We start from the raw sequence: 22,942 nt of genomic DNA on the forward strand, positions 1-22,942 counted from the left end.
AAGACTATATAAAGGGGCGCCTCGGTGGCTCAGTGGGTTAAAGCTTCTGCCTTCGGCTCAGGTCGTGGTCCCAGGGTCCTGGATGGAGCCCCTCATCAGGCTCTCTGCTCAGCAGGGAGCCTGCATCCCCACCCCTCTGCCTACTTGTAATCTCTGTCAAATAAATAAATAAAAAATCTTTAAAAAATAAAATAAAAATAAGCGGAGGCTCAATAATCCAAGCCACAAAAGGAAGATCAAAACCATCTGTGTTATGACAGGTAAAGACTCTGACTGACTTGTCTACACCTCAGGAAACGGAAGACCTCAGAATCCCACAGAACAAAAGCTCAATGAAAGCAGGAGCTATCTAGCATACCACCAGATCTCCAGCATGTGTCTGGCACACAGTAGGTACACAACACATTTTTCTCAAATTAATGAGAGCTGTTGAATAAATAAACTGTGTAAGAATACAGTTTCCAAAAATCAAAGGTTCAAAGAGAGACCTATTTTCAGTAAAGATCTCAACATGTAATATTATCTTTCCAGATTTAAAAAAAATTGTGTTATGCCTCAAATACCACTAAAGTTATCTTTTGTTTCTCAAAAACAAAATGCACCAAATGCAGAGTAAATGGGCCTTGATTAAGATGAGCCCCACAAAAGAGTATTTTAAAAGGCAAAAATGGAGATGAAGCGTTAGCACACTATAGCACACTGACCAGCAAAAACCTGATATGCATATTTGATAACAACCCTCTCCAAAACTGTCGGTTTCCTCTGGTTTCTATTTCAGTTAGGTAAGCACTTTTTCAGTCTATTGATTTTTAGAAGTTTTCCCTTTCACGTCACCAAGAACATCTCTATTTCCCTTGTCTTCTCTTCAGTAGCCCCAATTTTCCCACAATTCACCTGTACGGCTTTTTATTCAAATTCCTTTTGTTTGGAAAATCCTTCCCTTTCCTCCCACCCAAGCTGAAAGCATCCTCCCTAACTATAGTCCCTCTGGATTTTATGGAAGTTTCATTTCCTTGCAGCAGAGGCCTGGTCTATTTCCTGAAGCCAAATTCATTGTGCTCCATAAAAGTGAAAATAAAATCATTCAAACCACAGTCAGGAACAGAATCATCTACCAATCTGTACCCTCTCTGCCAGTTTCTCATGCAAATATGCCTTCTCGCAGTGACCTTGTGTTCCCTCCATCCTGGCATCTGTATTTTCCAACCCACAGAATGTTTCCCTCCCAAGTCCATAAATTTTAAATCCTATGTAACCTAAAATTTTCTGCTGTAAATTCTGTTTCCCAAAGCTAAACAACCTTGGTAAAGGGAAGGAACCATGGACAGAAATTAGCTATTTACGATAATAGCACTTTACCATGTTTAAGGCTTTGGGTGTTATTTCACCAGGAAGTGAAGAGATGGAAAAAGAAAGAAATGCCCTTTAGGAATACTTCATAAAGACTGTCTCATCTGATCTTTGTAACAGCCTTAGAAGGCAGGCAGAGCACGCATTTATTACCCTCTTTACAACATCAAAATACACATCAAAAAGTTAACCTTCTTATGACTTGCCCAACCAATGTCCACAGACTAGCAAGTGTCTGCCCAAAACTATATTAACGTCTTGCTCTTCCAACTCAAAGGTTGTCCACTATATACTCTCTCTGTATGTTTCTATCCTATAGCCAAGGAGCAACATCCATTTTTCAGCATTTCAGAGGGGGGACTGCCCTGACTTTTGGGACACCGTCTCCCTTCAGCTGACAAATAGGAAAGTCACCTTCAGTTTTCCCAATAGAAAACAATGCTCTTTTCTTCCATATGCCACCACTAACAGCTACTTCTTTCCAAAATAATTTCCAACAGTTCCTGTTTTAAAGGGACTTACTCATAAGGGGCTAATAATCCAGAAAGTCTGCATCAGCATATGATTTTCTCAATAAAGTTCAGGGCTGATGCAACATTTCCCACTCTCCAATTCTACAGCTAAAATGACAAGAACATAGAACAGTCAAAAATTGCGCAAGACAATGCTACAGTGTTTTTTATTCCACCACATCTGCCTCTATGGGTCTCCTGTGAGTCACTATCTTTTGTGATCAGTCATCATTATAGGGACTCCCATTCGCTACTCTAATTATTTTATTTCTTAAAGAAAAGCTCGGCAGTAGAAATGGAATCTTATTACATCTTTCACTATCTTGCTGAAGCACTGACCCCCTTAACTTAGCACCTTAGATGCCACATTGTTCCAATTTTCACCACTACTGTTTTACACAAACAAAAAAGAGGCAAAGTAAGGTTGCAATTCATTTGTTTATTCATTCAATAAACACATATGAGATCCTATCAGACACCAGGATTTGGGACCCAAAATTAAGCACCTGTCCCTACTCTCATATCCTGGTGGAGAGGAAAACTGAATAAGTGATTACAGAATAAACTGATCTAGGTCAAGGTGGAAGGGAGCACAGGGCTTGGGGCAGTGGCCATCATGGAATGCTTCCTGGAAGAAGTGATCTGTGAGTACTTATAAGCATCTCTTTACTTTCAACACAAAATAAACCTAAAAGACTCAACTCTTCTCCTCAGAAGTTTGTACGATTTACGTGCCAAAAGTCAAGTCAAAAATCTAATTTAATATCAGAATTTATTCTTGACTACCTGCCCTAAATTTCAACCTTTAACCCATACTCCCACAGGTATACATTACAAAGGGTAAAAATTCTGTCCAACACAGTGCCTTCTCCCAAGTCTGTAAAAGAGGATTAAAGATAAATAAGAAAATGAAATACATTTTTAAAATGTATAATCATCTTCCTAACTGGAAATGAACACTTTGAACAATCCAAACCCTACAAAGCACAGCTATTGGAAGAGGAAACTGAGGTTCAAAAAAGTCCCACTTCAATACAACAGAATAAAAGATCTCTTTGAAGTCACCAGAACAGCTTGAACAAAAAGAGAAACAGAAGGCTATTGTGGGGCTTTAGCCTCCAGATGATGAACCCTAAACACACTGCAATGGTAAACAAACAAGCCTCAGAGCTGGAATCTGATTTGGTGACCTGACAAAACATTACAATTTAAGGAATCTCTCTCTCCCCATTCATTATTTCCCAAACAAAGTCCTACTGGCTGACAGCTCCTGTTTTTCTGCTGGTTTCTAGGTTTATTGCTTGTAAATTACAATGCACAGTGTTCTTTAAAAAAAAAAAAAAAAGGTACAGGCAAATGAAAACAATCCTGGTTTTAAAGACCCATAAAAGACAGTATATGTAACAAATGAACTCTGTCTGTGTTTACTATGAGGACCTATTACTCCTTTATGCTACTCTGGTGGATTTTAAACCCAAATGAATGCTACCACTGCCCACTAAAGAGCAGGTTAAAGGAGGGAAGGAGCACACTCATACACCTGCCTCAGCAGGACCCCAGACTGCCTCCCTCACCACTTCCCTGCGCCTAGGCCAAGCAACTGCCCACCAACTGGGGCGGCAGACACCATCCATTTACATTCTGCTATCCCAAGAAGTAGGCTCTAAAGTCACACTTTGATTTGGCCAGGCACATCCACATCGCCGCCACTCAGCTACCCAACTGAAGGGAGGAAAACTCTCGGCCCCAGAGAGAAGGCTGGCGGCGGGCAGAAGTGGAGGAGAGGGTCCCGGCTGTTCCCTTTACTCCGCCTGGCCAAGGTGGGCCCGGGAATCCTACAACTCGGAGCGGCACCACCGAGCCCTTCCTCCTGCTTGGCCCAGGGGACTGAGATCCCCACCCCCGGCCCCTGCAGACCTGAGTTCACCTGGGCCCCGGGGCCCCTGACCCAGAGCCACTGCCACGGCACTACCCTCCCGGCCTGGGCAGCCGACCCCCGGCCCCGCTTCCCGGCCGGGAGACCCTGCCCAACCCGCGCCGGGCCGCCCGAAGCCCTCTCGCCGCCCGGGGCCGCCCCGCGCCGCCCGACCGACCGGCGGGCCGCGCACCGTGTGGGACTGCAGGCTCTGGCTCGCCTCGATGGCTGCTGTCAGCGGCACCGTGTCGTCCAGCAGCACCTTGCCGGCTGGCGGCTTCTCCATGAAGGCCATCCCCGGACGCCCGTCCGCCACCGCCTCGACACCAAGAGCAGGAACCAGGCGCGCCGACTCCCGCCGCCCGCCCGGCTCCGCCGCCGCCGCCGCCGCCGCCGCTGTCAACACGCGCCGCCCCACGCGCCGCCGCCACCCGCCGCGCCCGCGGGGTCCTAGCGCCGGCGTCTCGCAGACCTCGCTGTCAACACTGGCCGCCCTTCCCGCCGCCGCCTCCCGCGGGGTCCTAGCGCGACACTATCGCGGTCGCCGCTGCCCTGACCCCGCGTTTCCAAGCTCCTCACAGCCGCCAGACCCGGTACCCTCAGCATCCAACCTCAGACCTGGGACACTCCACCCCAAGCAACCACGTCCAGAGATCCTCAGATCCGAAGACACGGCGTCCTGAGCCCTGCGATCCAGGAAATCTCCGGCCCAAAGATTGCCAAACCAAGCCTCGCAACGTTGGGCTTTTCACTTTAGGCCCTCGAAGCCGGGACTAACGGACTTGAGACTTTTACAGCTGGACCTTTCCCACCCAGACCTCCCAGGTCCAAGGAGCCTAAGCCAGAAAAGGGACCTTCAGGATGAGACTCTCAGTCCGAGCCCTGCAGACCCAGAAACTTTCTAAAACAACCCCCTAAGATTCAGGTTTTACTGAACCCTTGATCCTAGCTTTTCAGACCCAAGAACCTAAGAGCTAGGTGCTCAGAATTGAACCCCACAGTTGCTGCCTTCGGACCCCAGAACCCTCAGACCCATGTTCTTGGAACTGGGGATCCTAAAATCCGGGCCTCAGTCCAGGACTCCAACCTCCACCCTTGGCCCCAGCCACAAAAGCCTTGTCAAAAGAAAACCATAGACCCCAAATGGAGTCACTTATGCTAGGCCACATCACCAAACCAGAACTTACTATCTAACCTAACTGTGGTTTCAAACTCTCCCAGAAATGTAGTTTTAACAGTCAGTCAGGAATTTAATGGCCAGCCCCAGTGAGGTAATCTGACGCTCAGATTCTCCATCCCCCCCCTACCCCCCAAAGGAAGATGAGGTAATTTGCACCGTAAGACCCCCTTGCCTTTCCCCTAAGGGAAAGTGACCTTGCCTGAAATAATCCTTTCTTTTGCTAATAACTTCCCTGCCCCACCCTCCTTCCTATTAAAAAAAAAAAAAAAAAAAAAACCCAAAACCTTCCTTTTTGTACAGCTCCTCAGAGGTCTTTTCTGCTTGCTAGATGGGATCCTGCCTGAGTCATGAATCACTTAATAATGCCTATTAGATCTTCAGACTTAGTTGGCTGAATTCTTTTAACAGCCTTCACCCCTGAAAACTCTCAACCAAGATCCTGCAGACTTGGGATCTTCCGTCCCACTGTACTGGCTCCAAGAACCTCAACCCCAGAGCCCCAGAGCTTGGAGATCAACTTCCCAGCACCATGTTTTCCCCTCACAGTCTTTCTGAAACCAAGGTCACAATACTGGCACTCCCCCTGCCACCCACTCCTCTCCCCCCCCCCACCCCACCCCTGGAATCCCACCCACACCGCTCTTTCCAAGGGCTTCATCCCAGGACAGTGGAGTTAGACTTGGAATCAGAGGACCAGGATCACTGGGGCTCTGGTATTTACCAACTGTGTGACCTTGAATAAGTTACCCAACCTCTCTGAGCCCCAGCTCCCTATCTGCAAAATGGAGATACTACAACCTGTATGGAAGGGTTAGGATGTGGAATGCAGTAGGACAGGAAGGGGCTTAGCACATTTTTGCTTAACAATATTTGTTAACTTCCTTCCCCTACAGTTCACAGAATGGAGAGTTTCTCTTAAATTTGTCTCCCCTAGATTTTTGCATTTTAGACAAGAGAATAAAGTTTCGGGGCACCTGGGTGGCTCAGTCATTAAACGTCTGCCTTCTGCTCAGGTCATGATCTTAGGGTCCTGGGATGGAGCCACGCATCAGGCTCCCGGCTCAGTGGAAAGTCTGCTTCTCCCTCTCCCCCTGCCTGTGTTCCCTCTCTCGCTGTCTCTCTCTCTCTCTGTGTCAAATAAATAAAATATTTTTAAAAAAAGAATAAAGTTTCTTGGTAACCACCATTAGACATGACAGCAAAGGCCTAGACAGTATCCAAAGAATACCCTCTCCAAATCTTGAGCTTACAGCAATTGTTGGGCAAGTAGCCACAACAGATCGACATGTGAAAGGGAAACAAGGAACTTCATGATTCAGTCCTAATATAATCAGAATTCCAGCACTCAGTTTTTGTCTCCGTGTGTTTATAAGCAGCAGTCTACTAAAACACAACCATATATCATTTAGGGACCATTCAACTTTTTCCTCTTTTTTAATTTTTACTTTTTATTTTCATTTTCTTGAGGGGGAGGGGCAGGAACAGAGGAAGAAGAAGAGGGAGATTCTTGAGCAGGCTCCCTGCCCAGCACTGAGCCTGCCATGGGGCCCAATCTCACAACCTTGAAGATCACGACCTGAGACAGAATCAAGAGTTAGTCGCTCAACCAACCGAGTCACCCAGGTGCCCCTCCACTTTTCACTTCCATTTCTTTAAAGCAAATCGATCATTTCATTGCCACAATCACAGAAACTGAAATTCTGCTTGAATCATAATTCCTTTCATAATGTGGACCGACCAAGATAAGGCTCTTCTCAAATACTGCTGGTGGGAGTATAAATTGGTCCACCTTTCTGAAAGGCATTTATTCAACAATAATTTTCAGAGTACTTACCACGTAATAATTACCTTACCCAGTGCTAGGAGCTGGGATTTGACAGTACATATCAAGGACTTTGAAAATGTTCTCACCCAGTAATCACACATTTGGAAGGGTAGCCTAAAGAAATAATAGAGATCTGTGCAAATAAATAGCATGCGATGATGAATATCTAACAATAGGGAATTGGACAAATCATGGGACAATCATAAGTAGAATATTTTGCAGTGATTAAAAATCAGATTATCAAAAGATATTTAATGATGCCGAGAAATGCTCTTGATGTAATAATGAGTGGAAAAAAGCAGTATGTGCACTTGTAGGATCCCAAGTTTTTAACATGTTTATATAGAAAAACAACAAGGGAAAACACCAAAATATCAATTGAGGGTCTCTAGGAAGGAATGCCTTCCATTTTTATGCTTTTCTGCATTTTCCAAAATGTCTCTAATGAAGATATTTACTTGTATGATTGTGAAAAAAATAATATACAATCATGTTGCGAAGTTTGTAAAATAACAGCCTTGTCTAAGTATTCCTCACTGGGGAAAAGAAACTGAAAGCAAGAAATCGGATATAGGATGGAATGAAGCCAGAGACTAACTCTCAATCAGACTTTCCCTTTCTCTGGAAATTCTCACCTGAAGTAGGCCCTCAGAATAAGTGCTACAGCGAGCCTTGTCATTTCATTTTCAACTGCCCAAATCAGTGCCTTATCAGTGATCCCCTGAGGATCCTGAATTTAACTGGCTCCTAAATCTTCTGGACACCAGGCCCCAAAACTTGTGACAGCTTTTGAAGTGGCTCCTGTTGAATGTGGAGAAACCCTCCCCAGGCCAGAGCTGATCTAAATCCAATCAGCTTTGCTTCCAGCCTCAGACCCAGCAAAGCGAGTGAGTTATGTATACCTTGGTTTTTGCCACATACACAACTACTCAGGCTAGCAGGGGGAAAAAAAAAAAAGATTTATATCCCTATATGTTGCCAAATGTGTAGATGGCCCACAGGTTGTTTAACAACTTGGCATTTGGCCAGGCTGAAGATAATGAGGATGCTTTAGTGAGGTTGCTTCCAGACCTGGCAACTGTTCTACAAAGCAAATCACAGAAGCTTGTGAAAAATTCAGTGTTTCCTAAGCAGAATTGCCTCCTAACTCAAAATTATTTTCCTTTCTTTCTTTCTTTTTTTTTTTTTTTAAGAATTTATTCAGTTATTTGACAGAAAAAGAGCAGGAGAGCACAAGCAGGGGGAGTGGCAGAGGGAGAGGGAAAAGCCTGCTCCCTGCTGAGCAGGAAGCCTGATGTGGGGCTCAGTCCCAGGACCCTGGGATCATGATCTGAGCTGAAGACAGTTGCTTAACCAACTGAGCCACCCAGGCGCCCCTATTTTATTTCTTTAAATATTCATGATCTGGATAGAAAACAATAAAATTTGATCAAACTCACATTTGATCATTTTTCTTTCCCTTTGATGTTTGCTATCATATCACAGAGGAATTTTGCCCAGGGTTTGAAAGAAGGTCATACACAGCTAAAAGCCACCCTGGAAATTGATTGTGGCCTAGAAATTGACTGTTTGTGGGGCCTCCTATTAATCCTGTTCTATTTATGTAGTGTCAACATCAGTCTTTGGTTCTCTTAGGATTTTGAACTTAAATAGTTTCTTGTAGTTGATTTTGGTCCAACCCAACATTTCTCTGAAGATGTTGAGAATTCTTGTCTCTGCTGTGCTTGTAATCCAAATGAAGGCAAGCCAAGAACAAAGAAAGTAAAACATCTGGGACCCGGAGATCCTGCAACCCGAGTCATTTCACAGCACTCCCATTCTGCTCAGATACAGCCAGGTAATAAATTATGCCAACACATGAGGCATTCAGAGGGGCCCAGTGGCTCAGAATGACAGTCAACCCTTGCTAGAGTATGTTTTAATATAAAAACTTAATAGATATAATTTAATAGCAATTTTCTTTGGGAGTAAATTGGTCTCTGAATCATACTCGAAGAACATAAAAGAAAAATGACTAATAATTCAGCACCAAATGAAGGCCTGTGGTTACCTAAGAGGTACCGGTGTGCATATAGCAATTTCTTCTTTTTCTAGATGAATACGCAAGTCAGGTCCACAAGATGAATGGAGGCTGTGCTGAGGCTTTCTTCCTGCTGCTACTCAAGATTTGCTGCTCAGAAAAAGAAATGAGTGGCATCTCACCAATATGGAAATGTTTCTAATAGAATATAAAAATCTGTTAAGCAATTTTCCAGTACATTAGGCTGAAATTGCTTAAGATGGGTATATCTTTCTGTAACAATCAAACATGACATAAATTGCAGTCTTACAATGCCCCTATGTGGAAAGTGCTAGTACAATTTGGCCTGCTGTCTTAGTCAGTACTTTCATACTCACTTCCACCTGTGACCTAGTACCGTCAGGGCCGCCTCTCAATGGTCCCGGAGAGAATTTCCTAATTTGAGAGTCACCCCTGCTTTCATCAGAAGAGCCACATTCTTTTTGGCATCTCCCACAGGGCTCAACGTGAAAACAACCACCAGGCAGTTTCCCTTAGAGCCAGCTTTCACAAAGCATGAGTGGCTTGAGCATCTCTGAGTAAAAACAAGAAGTCATCATTGACAGAGAAGTATCCCTTCTTGCCTACTCCTCTAGTCCAATCTTGTACTGATTTACGGAGATCAAAGGAGACCAGGGCATTCAGGGACCATTTTACAAATGAAAACGGTCATATTGAGAAGCTACTTTTGAATTACACAGTATCAGTGACCAGCCAGGCCTGACTTTCCCCTTTTCCCCACCAAACTTGGCCTACACATAACCTTTCACCTTTAGAATAACCCTTTTGATGATTTTGCTCTAAAGACAAGTTATCACTGAGGGTCAACTGAGGAAAAGGGTAGGTGATGGTTATGAGTAGAAGCCATCAAGTAATAGTATATAGGAAAATGCTGCAACTCTAACAGAAGTGAGATCTAGCACATTTTGAATATAAAGAGAATTCTATAGAATCGTGGTTCCAAATACTGTAATGCCACATGACGCAATACTATTACAGAAGCTGACAGTGCTCCAGTAATGGGAACGTTAGGAAACCCACAGGGAGATGGAGCAAAGAAATGCTTTGGCACCAGGCAGGTCCCCATTTGCATCCCTGCTCTACCACATACTGGCTGTACAGCCTTGGGCAAGTCACACAGCATCAGTCTGTTCCCTTGCCTATAAAATGGGACATTAAGTTTAATTCACAAAGTTTTCAGAGACTAGAGTTAATGTAGAAAATGACTCAGTGGGGCGCCTGGCTGGATCAGTTGGTGGAGCCTGTGGCTCTTGATCTCGGGGTTATAAGTTTGAGCCCCACATTGGGTGTAGAGATTACTTAAAAATAAAATCTTAGGGGCACTGGGGTGACTCAGTTGGTTAAGTGTCTGACACTTGGTTTCAGCTTTGGTTCAGATCATGATCTCAGGGTTAGGAGATCGAGCCCCGTGTCAGGCTCTGTGCTCAGTGTGCAGCCTGTTTGAGATTCTCTCTTCCTCTGCCCCTCCTCTACTCACACTTTCTAAAAATCTTAAAAAAAAAAGAAAGAAAGAAAAGAAAAGAAAAGGGGGGATGGGGGCACCTGGGTGGCTCAGTCTTTAAGTTTCTGCCTTCAGCTCAGGTCATGATCCCAGCATCCTGGGATGGAGCCCCACATTGGGCTCCCTGCTCAGAAGGAAGCCTGCTTTTCCCCTCCCACTCCCCCTGCTGTGTTCCCTCTCTTGCTGTGACTGTCAAATAAATAAATAAAATCTTTAAAAAAAAGAGGGAGGTAGAAATTTGAAGAAAAAATGGTAGCTACTGTTATTAACAATCATATCATACTCCATTTATGGACCTAGTCCTCAAGAGTGCTACTAGAGCCACAGAATGAGTTCTACGGGAACAGACAGTCATGGCTTTTGAGTCTGTATTTTGTGCTTCAAGTTTCCGTTTTCTCCCCAACACTGTATCAGTTTTAGCTTGTGTAGCCTTCCCCTATGAATAAGTCTTCGTGTGCATCTGAGCCGCACAGCTGCCCATTCTGAAACTCATGAGAACGGCATCCTTGCTTCTCACATTGATTTTAATATTTTCATCTCACCATCACCAACTAGAATATGGTACAATAGTCAACAGTTTAAAAATACCATTTATACACATCATTGCCCTCTAGTGCCTAGAATGATTTTTTTCTAGTAATCTGCTTAATTTATCCCCTTGACGTTAAAAAAAAAAAAAAAAAAAAAATCTAGTTAGTGATCCACCAGGCAGAAAAACCTTTTCCCAGGAAATGGAGGTTGATCTCACCAATGACTCTTGCTCTATCTTCCTGATCAAAGCATCTAGCTGTAATCAGAACCACCATCTAAAGTCACATAGCAGGGCACCGAGGTGGCTCAGTGGGTTTGGGCCTTTGCCTTCAGCTCAGTCAGATCTCAGGGTTCTGGGATCGAGTCCCGCATTGGGCTCTCTGCTCGATGGGGAGCCTGCTTCCCCTCTCTCTCTGCCTGCTTGTGATCTCTCTCTGTCAAATAAATAAATAAAATCTTTAAAAAAAATAAAAAAAATAAATAAAGTCACAGAGATTTGGATGTTCTGTTATAGATTATCTTGTAAGTGTTGGTTGTGTTGGGATGACCACTCAGCACAAACACATTAGATACGTTTCCTCTTCAGTGTCCAACTTTTTTTTCTTAATACTGATTAAATTTTCAATACCCCTCAATTCTTAAGAACTTGGCCTCCACAGCATTCCTCATACTTTTTATTTATAATATCTTTAAAATAAACATGTATTATTTATACAGGGGAGAATCCAGTGTTTTCAAAGGAGGGAGAAAATAATCTGGATTACTAAAATAGAAATTTTGTATTCCAACTCTATTCCAGGTTTAGACTGCTTAACATCTTGAAAAATGAGTCTGTCACCTGTTTAATTGTGCGCTAGTTTGCTCTAAACTTGGGAAAACCTCTAACCTCATTCACGGGGAGAATGGATGAGTGGCTGGACTTTGCGCTTAGCTATTTGTACCTAGCATCTCCAACGGTCCTGTATGGTAGGTGTTCTCATCCCTGTTGTATACGTGAGCCTGAGAGAGTTTACATAAATGAGTCCAAACGTGCACATAAGCCCTTCTCTAATCATGGGGAAACCATCCGAAAGGCAAATGCCACTGAAGATGGAACAAGGTGCCATTGTGGTGTAAATAGTAACAAATTACGATAAACTCTGACCCAGAAACTGCTGAAGGACGGGATCTAAGTACCCGGACTGGTAGAAGGTAGGTGCTCAAAGACGACCTGCCCTCTGCTGCTGCCTTCAGTAATTAAATGCTAGTTATATAAAAAAAAAAAAATGCTAGCTATAAATTCAGTGACAAACTTACTCTGCACAGATAGACGCAGGTTTGTTACTCAAATGCAAATCTAACTACATGTGAAATCCTAAAAGTAAAACCTTTGGCTAAATAACCTTCCTGGTATTTTTTCCATTTTAAAAACCTAGACAGATGATGAATATACTCAAGTCTGTGTGAAACATAAAACCAAATTGGACAGTGGACCTTGGAACGCCCCTCTACCTGCTCCCCTCCCCCAACATGGGCTTCTAGGCCTATAAGCCATCCCTTGGGGGAAGAGCAGCAATCCCTTTTCCTCAGAGGCTCTAGAACAGTACCACTGGCACCTGAATGTGCATCTTTAAACACAGTTCAGGACTGGGGAGTTTCTGGGACCATAACTTTAACCCAGCCTTCCATAACAGTCTTTTCAGTTTCTGTTACAAAACATGACACAGCAATAACAGCAATGAATCGCTTCAGCCTTTTCACCTCTGCAGAGGCTAAAACAACTTCTCCAACATATAAAGGGGCTGGAAAGCTAATTTCCTGTGAAAGTAATACACAGCCTGGCCCTGGCATTTTAGTTCCCAGAAGAGCCGAAATAAGTCCATTGACCAAAACTCCATGTACAATTGTCTTTCCAAACTTGGTGTGTTTTGCAAAATCTTCATTTAAATGCAAAGGATTGACATCCCCCGTTAATTCTGAGAAGGCAGCCACATCCCTCTGTGTGAAGACCCTGCTGAGTTCAGCCCGGTCTCCAACTCTGACGTGAGTCTGCTCAACGCGCTGCCGGCTCACCACTGGTTGGCTCAGGCAGATTCTCCTCTGAACCCCAACCCACCACAGATGATGGCGGGAAATTACTGGGAACATCTTCAGCACTGTCAAATTCCGGCAATCAGAGCTTTTAAATGGCTTCAGTCTTCAGACAGCTTATTGTCACCAAAAGGTGCTTTTGAGAGCAGAGGAATGTTTCTGCAATTGAAGACGATTCAATCCAATACTAGTTCCCTACTATTACCAGATAAGGCAAGCAGAAATGGAGAAACCTGTAAGAGAAAGAAAAAAGTTAAGGAAATCTGGGGAGAAATTGTACTGCAACACAGGGCATGTGGAAACGTGCCTAGTTTCCTAGGGTAAGCGAGGCTGATGCAGTGGCATCTCAAAGAGCACCCTTAGAGGTAGCCTCAAATACGTAAGTCATCATAAGTTTAGAAAGAGTCTTCTAATAAGCAACAAATGGAAAGTTAAGACTTTTCCACAAGAGTTCCAAGTTTCATCCCCAAACATCTCCCATACAATCTAAAATCTAAGTGCTTTCTCACACTTGCAGAAACAATGTAGTCCTTATTCCTCCCCACTGCCCCCAGTGGATAATGTTAACCATACTAGATTTATGCAAGCAAAAAATGGGACATGTATTAGAAAGCAGTTTGAGGGGTGCCTAGGTGGCTTAGTCAGTTGGGTATCTGACTCTTGACTTTGGCTCAGGTCATGATTTTGGGGTCTTGGGATTGAGCCTCGTGTTGGGCTCCTCGCTCAGCATGGAGTCTGCTTGAGATTCGTTCCCTCGCCTCTCCCTTAGCCCCTCCCCCCACAAGTTCGTTCTCTCTCATGGGCCAAGCATGCTGGGGCCTGAACTCTGCTTTGTTCTCTCTTATAAATAAATCTTAAAAAAAAAAAGAAAAAGAAAAAGCTGTTTGACCCCTACTCAGCCTTGTCTGGAATATGTGAAGGAAATCTTTACCTGAATCACTCTGAAAGCACATTTTTTGCCTTTATAGGATCCTAACAGAGTCAAAGAGCTCCACAACTTGACAAGACCACTGTAGAGAGATCAACAACGAATGCATAAGGATTTGTCTCTGTGACATCTCCCTAGTACGTTTGTGATGGGCCAGACAGTTAAATTAGCTCTAAAAAACCTAATTTAAATGAGAAAACTTGAGTAGATGTGCTGCCAAAGAGAGCCCTAAATGAGAAAACTTTAAAAGTAAAAGCACAGTATCTCACAGGCAGAGAATAAAATAAACCTCAATTAGGAATGTTTCTAAAGTACACATTTTTGAGTTTGCAACCATGGCCATCAATTGGGAAACACGATAGCTGTAAGCAAATCATGAGTTTTGTTCTTTATGTCTAAGCTCCTGGTGGATTAATGTTCATATCCATCCCAGTTTAAACTTCCAAAAACTACTCAGAGTTCACATGACAAGCCTCTTCTTACAGAAGAGTATTTTTGCTCTATTTCTCCATCCATGTCTCTCCTCTGTTATACTACAAAGGTGCCTCTGTCTGTCATACCTGCTACATATCCTCAAGATGGCTGACAGGGTCTTCTCTTCGTAGGTTAGGACGTCCAAGGGTAACGCTGCATCAACCTAAGTATGGAAAAATACTATTAGCAGACTATTATTGTCACTATCTATTATTATTATTTTTAAAATTTTATTTATTTATTTGACAGAGAGAGGGAGATAGGGAGAGAGGGAACACAAGCAGGGGGGGAATGGGAGAGGGAAAAGCAGGCTTCCCACTGAGCAAGGAGCCTGATGTGGGGCTCGATCCCAGGACCCTGGGATTATGACCCAAGCTGAAGACAGAAGCTTAACAACTGAGCCACCCAGGCTCCCCTCGCAATTTATTTTTTTAAGGTAATCTCTACCCAATGTGGGGCCCAAACTCACAACCCCGAGATCAAGAGTCGCATGCTCCAGTGATTGAGGCAGCAGGGTACCTTCTACCATCACTGTTCTTTTTTTTTTTTTAAGATTTTATTTATTTATTTAGAGGGCACCAGAGTGGCCTAGTCATTAAATGTCTGCCTTTGGCTCAGGTCATGATCCCAGGTTCCTGGGATTGAGTCCCATGTTAGGCTCTCTGCTTGGTGGGAACCCCGCTCGCTTCTCCCTCTTCCACTCCCCCTGCTTGTGTTCCCTCTCTTGCTATCTCTCTCTGTCAAATAAATAAAAAAAATCTTAAAAAAAAAAGATTATATTTATTTGAGAGCAAGCTAGAGAGAGAAAAGAGAGAAAGAGAGCAAGCATAAGCAGGGGGAGGAGCAGAGGGAGCAGACTCCCTGCTGAACAGGGAGCCTAACACAGGGCTCCATCCCTAGATTCTGGGATCATGACCCAAGTCGAAGGCAGATGCTTAACACACTGAGCTACCCAGGAGCTCTCATCATCACTAGTCTTAAAGTCTTACAACTAATCCTGTCAACTGCTTTTCTCCTCTAAAAAAGCAGTATTTTATTTAGTGGTGCTGTGGTACTGGGACTGCTTATTATACAATTATCCCTGTCCGGAATGTTCTTCCTGTAACTCTTCATGACTCTTTACCCTTCAAGTCTTCATTTAAATCGTTCCATCCCTGGGGGTACCTGGATGGCTCAGTTAGTCAAGCAGGAGACTTTCGATCTCAGGGTTAAAAAAGAAAAAGTTCCATCCCTGATCCCCAGGATTAAGCTCAACTGCCTGCTAGGCTGTTTCACATACAGAAACCATCTACTTCCTCTCTCATAACATTCTTCATTCTGGAACGGGATATTATACCTGATAGAAGGTGCACACTTTTCTCTTAAACTTTTCATTTTGAAAAATTGGAATCACAAGGTACAGTGTATTTTAGAGGAAAGTTCTATGCACCCCCGGTAATACAGTATCGAACCCAAAAACCAGTTTATTCAGATTTTGCCAGTCATACACGCACTCATATTTGTCTGTGCGTGTGTGTGTGTGTGTGTGTGTGTGTGCATACTTCTACGCAATCTTCCCACACAGAGCGTTTCATGCAACTACTACCATCACCACCAAGATGGTATCTCATCTGGTGAGATACCATCACTAGAATTAGATCATCATCACACTGCCGCTCTCCTTCTACATAGTTTTAGTCACACCCACTCCTCCCCACAACCCCTACCACTATCTTTCTCCAGTTTATATACTTACTTACTTCAGGAGCATGATACAAATGGGATCACCCAGAATGTTACCTTTTGGGATTAGCTTTTTCACTTAGCATAATTCTCTGGAGATTCGGTTAAGTTTTTATGTGTATCTACAGTTTGTTCCTTTTTATTACTGATTATATTCTATGGTATGAATATATTATGAATGTTTAACCACTCATGGAAGGACATCTGGCTTATTTCTGCTTTTGGGCTCTTACAAATAAAGCTACGATGAACACTCACATACAAGTTTTGTGTGAACATTAAGTTTTCACTTCTCTAGGACAAATGCCTAGGTGTGTAACTGCTGGGTAGTAGAGCATATGCATGTTTAGTGCTTTTAGAAACTGTCAAATGAAAAAAAAAAAAAGAGAGAAAAAAGAAACTGTCAAATGAAAAAAAAAAGAGAGAGAAAAAAGAAACTGTCAAATGGTATTCCAAAGTGTCTATGCCATTCTGCATTCCCATTAGCAATGAAGGAGTGACCCAATTTCTCCACATCCTCACCAGCATTTAGTATTATCACTATTTTTTTTTAATTTTTATTTTCAGTTGTTCTGTTAGGTGTGTAGTGATAGCTCGCTGTGTTTTTATTTTTTATTTACTTTTTAAAAAAAAGATTTTATTTATTTATTTGACAGAGAGATCATAAGTAGGCGTAGAGCCAGGCAGAGAGAGGAGGAAGCAGGCTCCCTGCCTGACGAGCCCCAAGACCCTGAGATCATGACCTGAGCTGAAGGCAGAGGCTTAACCCACTGAGCCACCCAGGCGCCCCTATTTACTTGTTTTTTAAAGATTTTATTTTTAAGTAATCTTGACCGCCAACATGGGGCTCGAACTCACAACTAAGAGTCAAGAGATCAAGAGTCTCATGCTCCATCAACTGAGCCAGCCAGGTGCCCCACCCCCATTTTGTTTTGTGGGGGTTTTTTTGAGCTTATTGTTGTTGTTTTTTTAAATTTTATTTATTTATTTGAGAGAGAGACAGTGAGAGAGAGCATGAGAAAGCAGAAGGTCAGAGGGAGAAACAGACTCCACGTGGAGCTGGGAGCCTGATGCAGAACTCGATCCTGGTACTCCAGGATCGCAACCTGAGCTGAAGGCAGTTGCTTAAGCAACTGAGCCACCCAGACACCCTGAGCTTATTGTGTTTTTAATGTGTGTTTCCCTAATGGCTAATAAGGCTGAACATCTTTTCATTCATGTGCTTCTTTGTCAACAGTACATCTTTTTTTCTAAAATGTCTATTTGTGTCTTTTACTCACTTTCAAGTTGAAATGTTTGGTTTTCTTTACTACGGAGTTTTTAGAATTTGTTTTATTTTATTTTAATTTTTTAAAAGATTTTTCATTTATTTTTGAAACACAGAGAGAACAAGCATGCATGGGGGGAAGGAGAGGGAGAAGCAGACTCCCTGCCGAGCAGGAAGCCCAATTTGGGGCTCGATCCCAGGACCCTGCATCGTGACCTGAGCCCAAGGCAGACGCTTAACTGACTGAGCCACCCAGGCGCCTAAGAGTTCTTTTTACATTTTAGATATGTGGTTTGCAATTAGTCTCTCCCAGTCTGTAATCTGTCTTTTCATCCTCTTAACTGAGTCTTCTGTGGAGCATGTTTTTAACTTTAATGAGATGCTTACCAGATTTTGATTTGATAAAATGTATGAATCAGGAAATAATTTCCTGAATCATCTTTGTTCTCTCTCAAAATTCTGCTTCTTTTCAAGTAAATGCTAACACGGGACTATTCAGTGTGCTGGTCTGTGATAAAATAAGAGGCTGTAACACAATGTAAATCAACAATATCACTAAGTACATTGTTTAGTTCAGCTCAGTTTTTTTTAAAGTTTATTTATTTATTTTTAGTAATCTCTACACCAGCGTGGGGCTCTAACTCATGATTCTAAGATCAAGCATTGCGAGCTCTTCTGATAGCTCACCTCAAGGTTTACTTACAGAGACTTTCTCAGTAAAGGAAGGAGTGTGCTGATTTTGGTGTGAGTCACAAATCTTCACAATGGGCAAAAAAACTGCACAGGGCACCTGGGTGGCTCAGGCAGTTATGCATCTGACTCTTGATTTTGGGTCAGATTGTGATCTTGGGTCCTGAGGCTGAGCCCTAGTTGGACTCTGTGCTCAATGTGGTGTCTGCTTGGGGTTCTCTTTACCTCTCCCTCTGCCGCTCCCCCTGCTCACACACACCCTCTCTAAATAAATAAAATCTTAAAAAAAAAACAAAACAAAAACCCCAAAAAACTATTTGCAGGTTGTCGGTCTGGGCCACAGTGGGTGTAGCACGGCACTAAAACATTTGTCTAACACGTTCCTTGTCACATACACAAAGGCATATTAGAACAGACCTACCCAAAACTCATCATTTCTGAAAGTCTGCTTCCCCAGTGTCAAGTATGTTTCTAAAGTTTTAAAATAAGCATTTGGAAAAGCACTGTTTCGGAATTTCTTACAAAAATCTTGGGAATGTTCAATCTACCAAGTGATTCATACCTCCCCAAAGAGGTCCTTCAAGGCTGAAATAAGCAGCTGTTTGAACTGTGCAGCATTCAGTCCAACCCCACGATCCTGAAATTCTCTACAAATACGTCAAAAAGAAAAAAAATGTATTAAATTCCATACTATGCAGATTCATAAAAATGTAATCACAAATAGAACTAAAGAGACTGAACTTACAGGCAGACTTTCATATAATGGTACTCAGAGGGATTTTTGTAAACTATTCTTTCATATGTGGTGGCTGGGGTTGGCATCTTTTCCAAAGCTGAACACATCTAGAAATTAAAAGTAAAGAGGGCTACAAATTAGCAAGGTACAGGCTGTTTTTCACTCCCCACTCCCCATTTTTTAAATGAGAATTTTTTTTTAAAGATTTTATTTATTTATTTGACAGACAGAGATTACAAGTAGGCAGAGAGGCAGACAGAGAGAGAAGGAGGGGAAGCTCCCTGCTGAGCAGAGAGCCCGATGCAGGGCTCGATCCCAGGACCCTGAGATCATAACCTGAGCCGAAGACAGAGGCTTTAAACCACTGAGCCACCCAGGCGCCCCTGATTTTTTTTTTTAAAGTAAGTTCTACACCCAGTGTGTGGCTTGAACTCACAACACTGAGATCAAGAGTCGCATGCTCTACCAACTGAGCCAGCTAGGCATTCCAGACCCATTTGATTTTTTTTCAAGTTTATTATTTATTTAAGTAATCTCAACATCCAAAGTGAGGCTTGAACTCATGACCCTGAGTTCAAGTCACATGCTCCTCTGACTGAACGAGCCAGGTACCCCTTGCCTTCCTTTCTTTTCTTTCTTTTTTTTAAAAATCCATTTCATTTTTAAAAGAACTCCTAGTATAATAATTCATTTATTTCTGGTCAAACCAAATTTACCCACAAAGATGCAAAGAAAAGATTTTCTATATGCCACATTGTTGTACTCTCAAATCCTAATAATATAATCCCAATGGACATTTTTCCTTACTAAGTACCTAGCTCTGGGCTAAAAGCCCCACATGCCTTAAGTCATAAGTTTTCAAAATGATCCCATGAGGAAAAGCTCTTATTATTCCCACTTTCCCCCCAACCCATTTTTGAGAAGAGGACACTGAGGCTTGGCAAAGAGAGGTAACGCTTGCCCAAGGACACACAGATTCCAAATACTCCTGAGCCCCTCAAGACCACTCTGGTACAATGCCTCCTAATTTAAAAAAAAAAAAAAAAAAAAAAAAAAAAAAGCGACACCTGAGTGGCTCAGTCAGTTATGCATCTGCCTTCAGCTCAGGTCATGATCCCAGGGTCCTGACATCCTGAGCATTGGGCTCCTTGCTCAGTGGGGAGCCTGCTTCTCCCTCTACATGCTGCTTCCCCTGCTTGTGCATGCTCTCTCTCTGACCAATAAATAAAATCTTTATTAAAAAAAATAGCATACAGAAATAAAATGTAGGATCTTCTTGTTTGCTCTCAGTCAACACAGAACATGAAGAGGAGAATGAAGAGTGGTAGCTCTGCTGTTCCATCCCATGCTGGATCTGCCTGTTCTGTCTGAAGGTCGGGTGTATACAGAGCTATTTGGAAGCCCCTACCCCCGACAAAGGGCTGAGCTTAAAGAGCAAGGGGTTTGAGAAGAGGGATTCCTGGAATGGGCAATCAATATAATTTCTAACAGAACTGGATCCTTCAAGAATTCAGAACATGCTGGTCCCCTGGGGAGAATCTGTCACTGGCTCTACTCCTACCTCACTCCCCCTCTGAATAGCCCCTACTCATCTTTTGCATTTTAGCTTAAAGCTCACCTCTTCCAGGAACTTTACCTTCTCAAGAAAGCCATCTTTTGGACACCTTATTCTAAATTAAATTCACTTGTTCTGCAATCTCTTAATACTATTTGTTCAATATCTGATTCCCCACTAAAGAAACCAGGAAACTGAGGTCCAACCAAAGAAAGGGACTTAGCCAAGGTCACATAGCTATAAACCAGCATTTACAAAACCTTTGCACCAGGCTCAGTTCCAACCACTCCTAGATGATATCCTCAGAGAAAAGAAGAAGTTAGGGTTAAGGAGCTACATCCAAGCATCCACTTAGAAATATGAATAATTACTGTGTCTGGCACAGAGTAGGTATTCAATAAGCACTTACTGAATGTGAGAAGTATTAGGCCTGTATGTTCAAGGATACCTTTGGTTTCAAGAAAGACTGCAGAAATAACCACCTGATGATTTTTTCCCAATCATTAGAGTCATCCCTGACTAGAAGGGCAGAGAGAATAGGGCCCTCAATCACTTCATTCATTGTCTGGCACCTGATGGGTGTTTTTTAAGAGTCACCATCAACCTTGATGGAGTTGGCTGTCTGAGCTAGGGGAATGAGATTTGGCCTGAGGCTCAGGATGCCAATAACAATGAAGACTTTTTTATAATGATAATGGTTTCATAACAGCGTTAACATACTTTGCATCAATGGGCTGTACCCTTAAAAATGGCAATTTTATGTTATGTATATTTCACGAAAAAAGACTTAAGGAGCAAGTGTTTACTGAGCAGTGACCTCCACAAAGGCCTCAGCCTCAGAGGCAGTGACAGTATTGCCCTCTGCAGGCTGTCCCGAGATTAAGGGAGAGCATGCCTGGGTACCCTTCCTACAGCCAGGCGCACCGTAACAATGAAAGAACTTCCATAGCTCTTGCTATCATCATTTTTGAAGCCAGCCTTTGTAATGGCTGTAGGGATGCTCATTAAATGACCTATTAGTCATAGGTGTCCCGAATTCCACCTGCTGCCCACTCTCCCCCAATCTAGTCTCTAAGGCAGAGTGAGCCAGTTAAGACCTATTCGAGCCCTCGCCAATTCCTCTGCTCAAAACCTTGCAATGGTTTCCGTTTTACTCAGAGTAAACCGAAAGGACTTACAGGTCCTGCAAGGCCTTACCTGAATTGTACCGCTGCCTCCTCCAACAGCTCTGACCATGCTGCCTTGCTCAACCCCCTCCACCAGACTCCTAGTTCCTCCTTACACACCGTTTCCCTCCCGCCTCTGCGCCTCGCTCCTAGCTTTTCCGCACGCTGGAATACTCCTCCTCCAGGTAACCAGATGGCTCACTCCCTCGCTTCTTTGACGGCTTTGATCAACTCGCACCCCTCGATTTGGTCCGGTGGCTGTTCTAATACGGCAGCCCCTCCACGCCCCTGTTCTAGTTTTCCCCCACAGCACTTAACCACCTTCTAACACAACTACGTAATTCATTTATTCGCTTTGTACTTCCCTCCCCCACCCCAACAGAATATACACTCCGCAAGAAACCGAGTTCTATCCTGTTCACGACTGTTTCGCAGATATCGAAAAGTGCATCACACAGTATGCATCCAATATATAAGTTTTGGGCCAAATCAATCATTTAAAAAAAAAAAAGCTCAGTCCCCTACTTTTGGACTCTTCAGTTGTTTTAAACTTTTTTTTTTTTTTAACAACCATCGGCCATTTATTTGGCGCCCACCTGGCGCCGGGCGCATGCGCTCTGCACACGTGATTCCGCTCACTCCTCGCAGCCACCATCTGCTGCAGAGACCCCGTTGTACAGATGCCCCGGGAGGTGCGAGGACGCAGCTCGCCAGCAGGCCACTGCGTCCTAGGCCGGAGCAGGTAAGTATTTCAGACGGTCGCGCGCCGGCCGCCGTAACTCTCCGCTTGCGCATGCGCACCTGGCGCGCACGGGCATGCGTCCCCAGCGTGGCCGACTGAGCTCATTCCCGGCAAAAAGCCGCTCTTCTATGGACTTCCACTTACCTGCTTTCGGTCAGATTAACCTGGCGCCTCCCTTATTCCTGTTCACTGCAAGAATCCACCAAAGCTGGGAGCTCCCCTGCCATGGCCAGACCCCTCCCCCCGGGCCCAGAAAACTCCGGGGTTACTTACGTTTGGCTCCTGTCTGTTTCGCTCCCCGGAAGCGTAATTTCTAGGCGCGGATATGACGTCACCGCGCGGCGTCCTCCTTTGAACCTGGGCGTGAATCCTGATCAGGAGCCCAGACTTGCCGAGCTCAGTGCCCCCTGGTGCCCACTCCAGAGAAAGCTCTGTGACCAAATGTGTATATGGGGTCCTGGACTCTGTACGTATTTATTCGTCCCAGGAGCTCGCTTTCGTAGTCGTGGATTTATCCATGCATGCATTCATTCAGCTTTCTATGTAGCGTCTCTTCTGCTGAGCATCTTCCATCAAGCACGCCAAGGACTGGAGCCACTCCTAATGTCCCTTGAGGCGCCCAGCCCATAGTAGGTTATCCTACTCATCCTTTGGGTTGACATAAGCTCCAGATGGTCCTGTCTTCACATGTAAGCCAG

General features: G+C 43.7%; 3 protein-coding genes across 8 annotated transcripts in view; all 3 read right to left on the bottom strand.

Annotated features, from left to right (window-relative positions):
- The window catches only part of PXK (PX domain containing serine/threonine kinase like), a 78,954-nt gene extending 74,757 nt beyond the window's left edge, over window positions 1-4,197 (bottom strand). For all 4 annotated transcript variants that reach the window (XM_080811816.1, XM_080811815.1, XM_080811818.1 and 1 more), the window contains exon 1: window positions 3,971-4,197. In XM_080811816.1, the coding sequence (XP_080667942.1) occupies window positions 3,971-4,072 (102 nt within the window). In that variant the 5' untranslated portion in view covers window positions 4,073-4,197. The remainder of the gene's footprint in view (window positions 1-3,970) is intronic.
- A 7,355-nt stretch (window positions 4,198-11,552) lies between these two features.
- RPP14 (ribonuclease P/MRP subunit p14) lies at window positions 11,553-22,546 on the bottom strand. 3 transcript variants are annotated; one of them, XM_080826376.1, is made up of 6 exons: window positions 22,518-22,546; window positions 18,791-18,888; window positions 18,608-18,692; window positions 14,453-14,529; window positions 13,896-13,974; window positions 11,553-13,197 (listed from the first exon to the last, which is right to left on the bottom strand). In XM_080826376.1, exons 2-6 carry the CDS (start codon window positions 18,886-18,888, stop codon window positions 13,141-13,143), a joined length of 396 nt encoding a protein of 131 aa, XP_080682502.1. In that variant the 5' UTR covers window positions 22,518-22,546; the 3' UTR covers window positions 11,553-13,140. The 3 variants fall into 3 exon arrangements, with proteins under 3 accessions (XP_080682502.1, XP_080682501.1, XP_080682500.1); XM_080826375.1 differs by lacking the exon at window positions 22,518-22,546 and adding an exon at window positions 22,099-22,239; XM_080826374.1 differs by lacking the exon at window positions 22,518-22,546 and adding an exon at window positions 22,028-22,128.
- HTD2 (hydroxyacyl-thioester dehydratase type 2) lies at window positions 12,515-13,021 on the bottom strand (the record flags this gene model as incomplete). The annotated part of the gene is made up of 1 exon (XM_080826359.1): window positions 12,515-13,021. One exon carries the CDS (start codon window positions 13,019-13,021, stop codon window positions 12,515-12,517), a length of 507 nt encoding a protein of 168 aa, XP_080682485.1.
- Window positions 22,547-22,942: the final 396 nt, after the last annotated feature.

The sequence above is a fragment of the Martes martes genome, assembly GCF_963455335.1.
Source record: "Martes martes genome assembly, chromosome: 1".
NCBI classification, from domain to species: Eukaryota; Metazoa; Chordata; class Mammalia; order Carnivora; family Mustelidae; genus Martes; species Martes martes.

Bases quoted from the DNA above. Each gene is read 5' to 3' on its own strand.
- RPP14 (XM_080826374.1), bottom strand. From the start codon at position 22,114: ATGCGCCCGGCGCCAGGTGGGCGCCAAATAAATGGCCGATGGTTGTTA. The intron at 18,889-22,027 runs GTAGGGGACTGA...TTTAATTTCTAG, and splicing joins AACAACTGAAGAGTCCAAAA to ATGTGTTCAGCTTTGGAAAA. The intron at 13,975-14,452 runs GTATGACAGACA...ATCTCTCTACAG, and splicing joins ATCTTGAGGATATGTAGCAG to TGGTCTTGTCAAGTTGTGGA.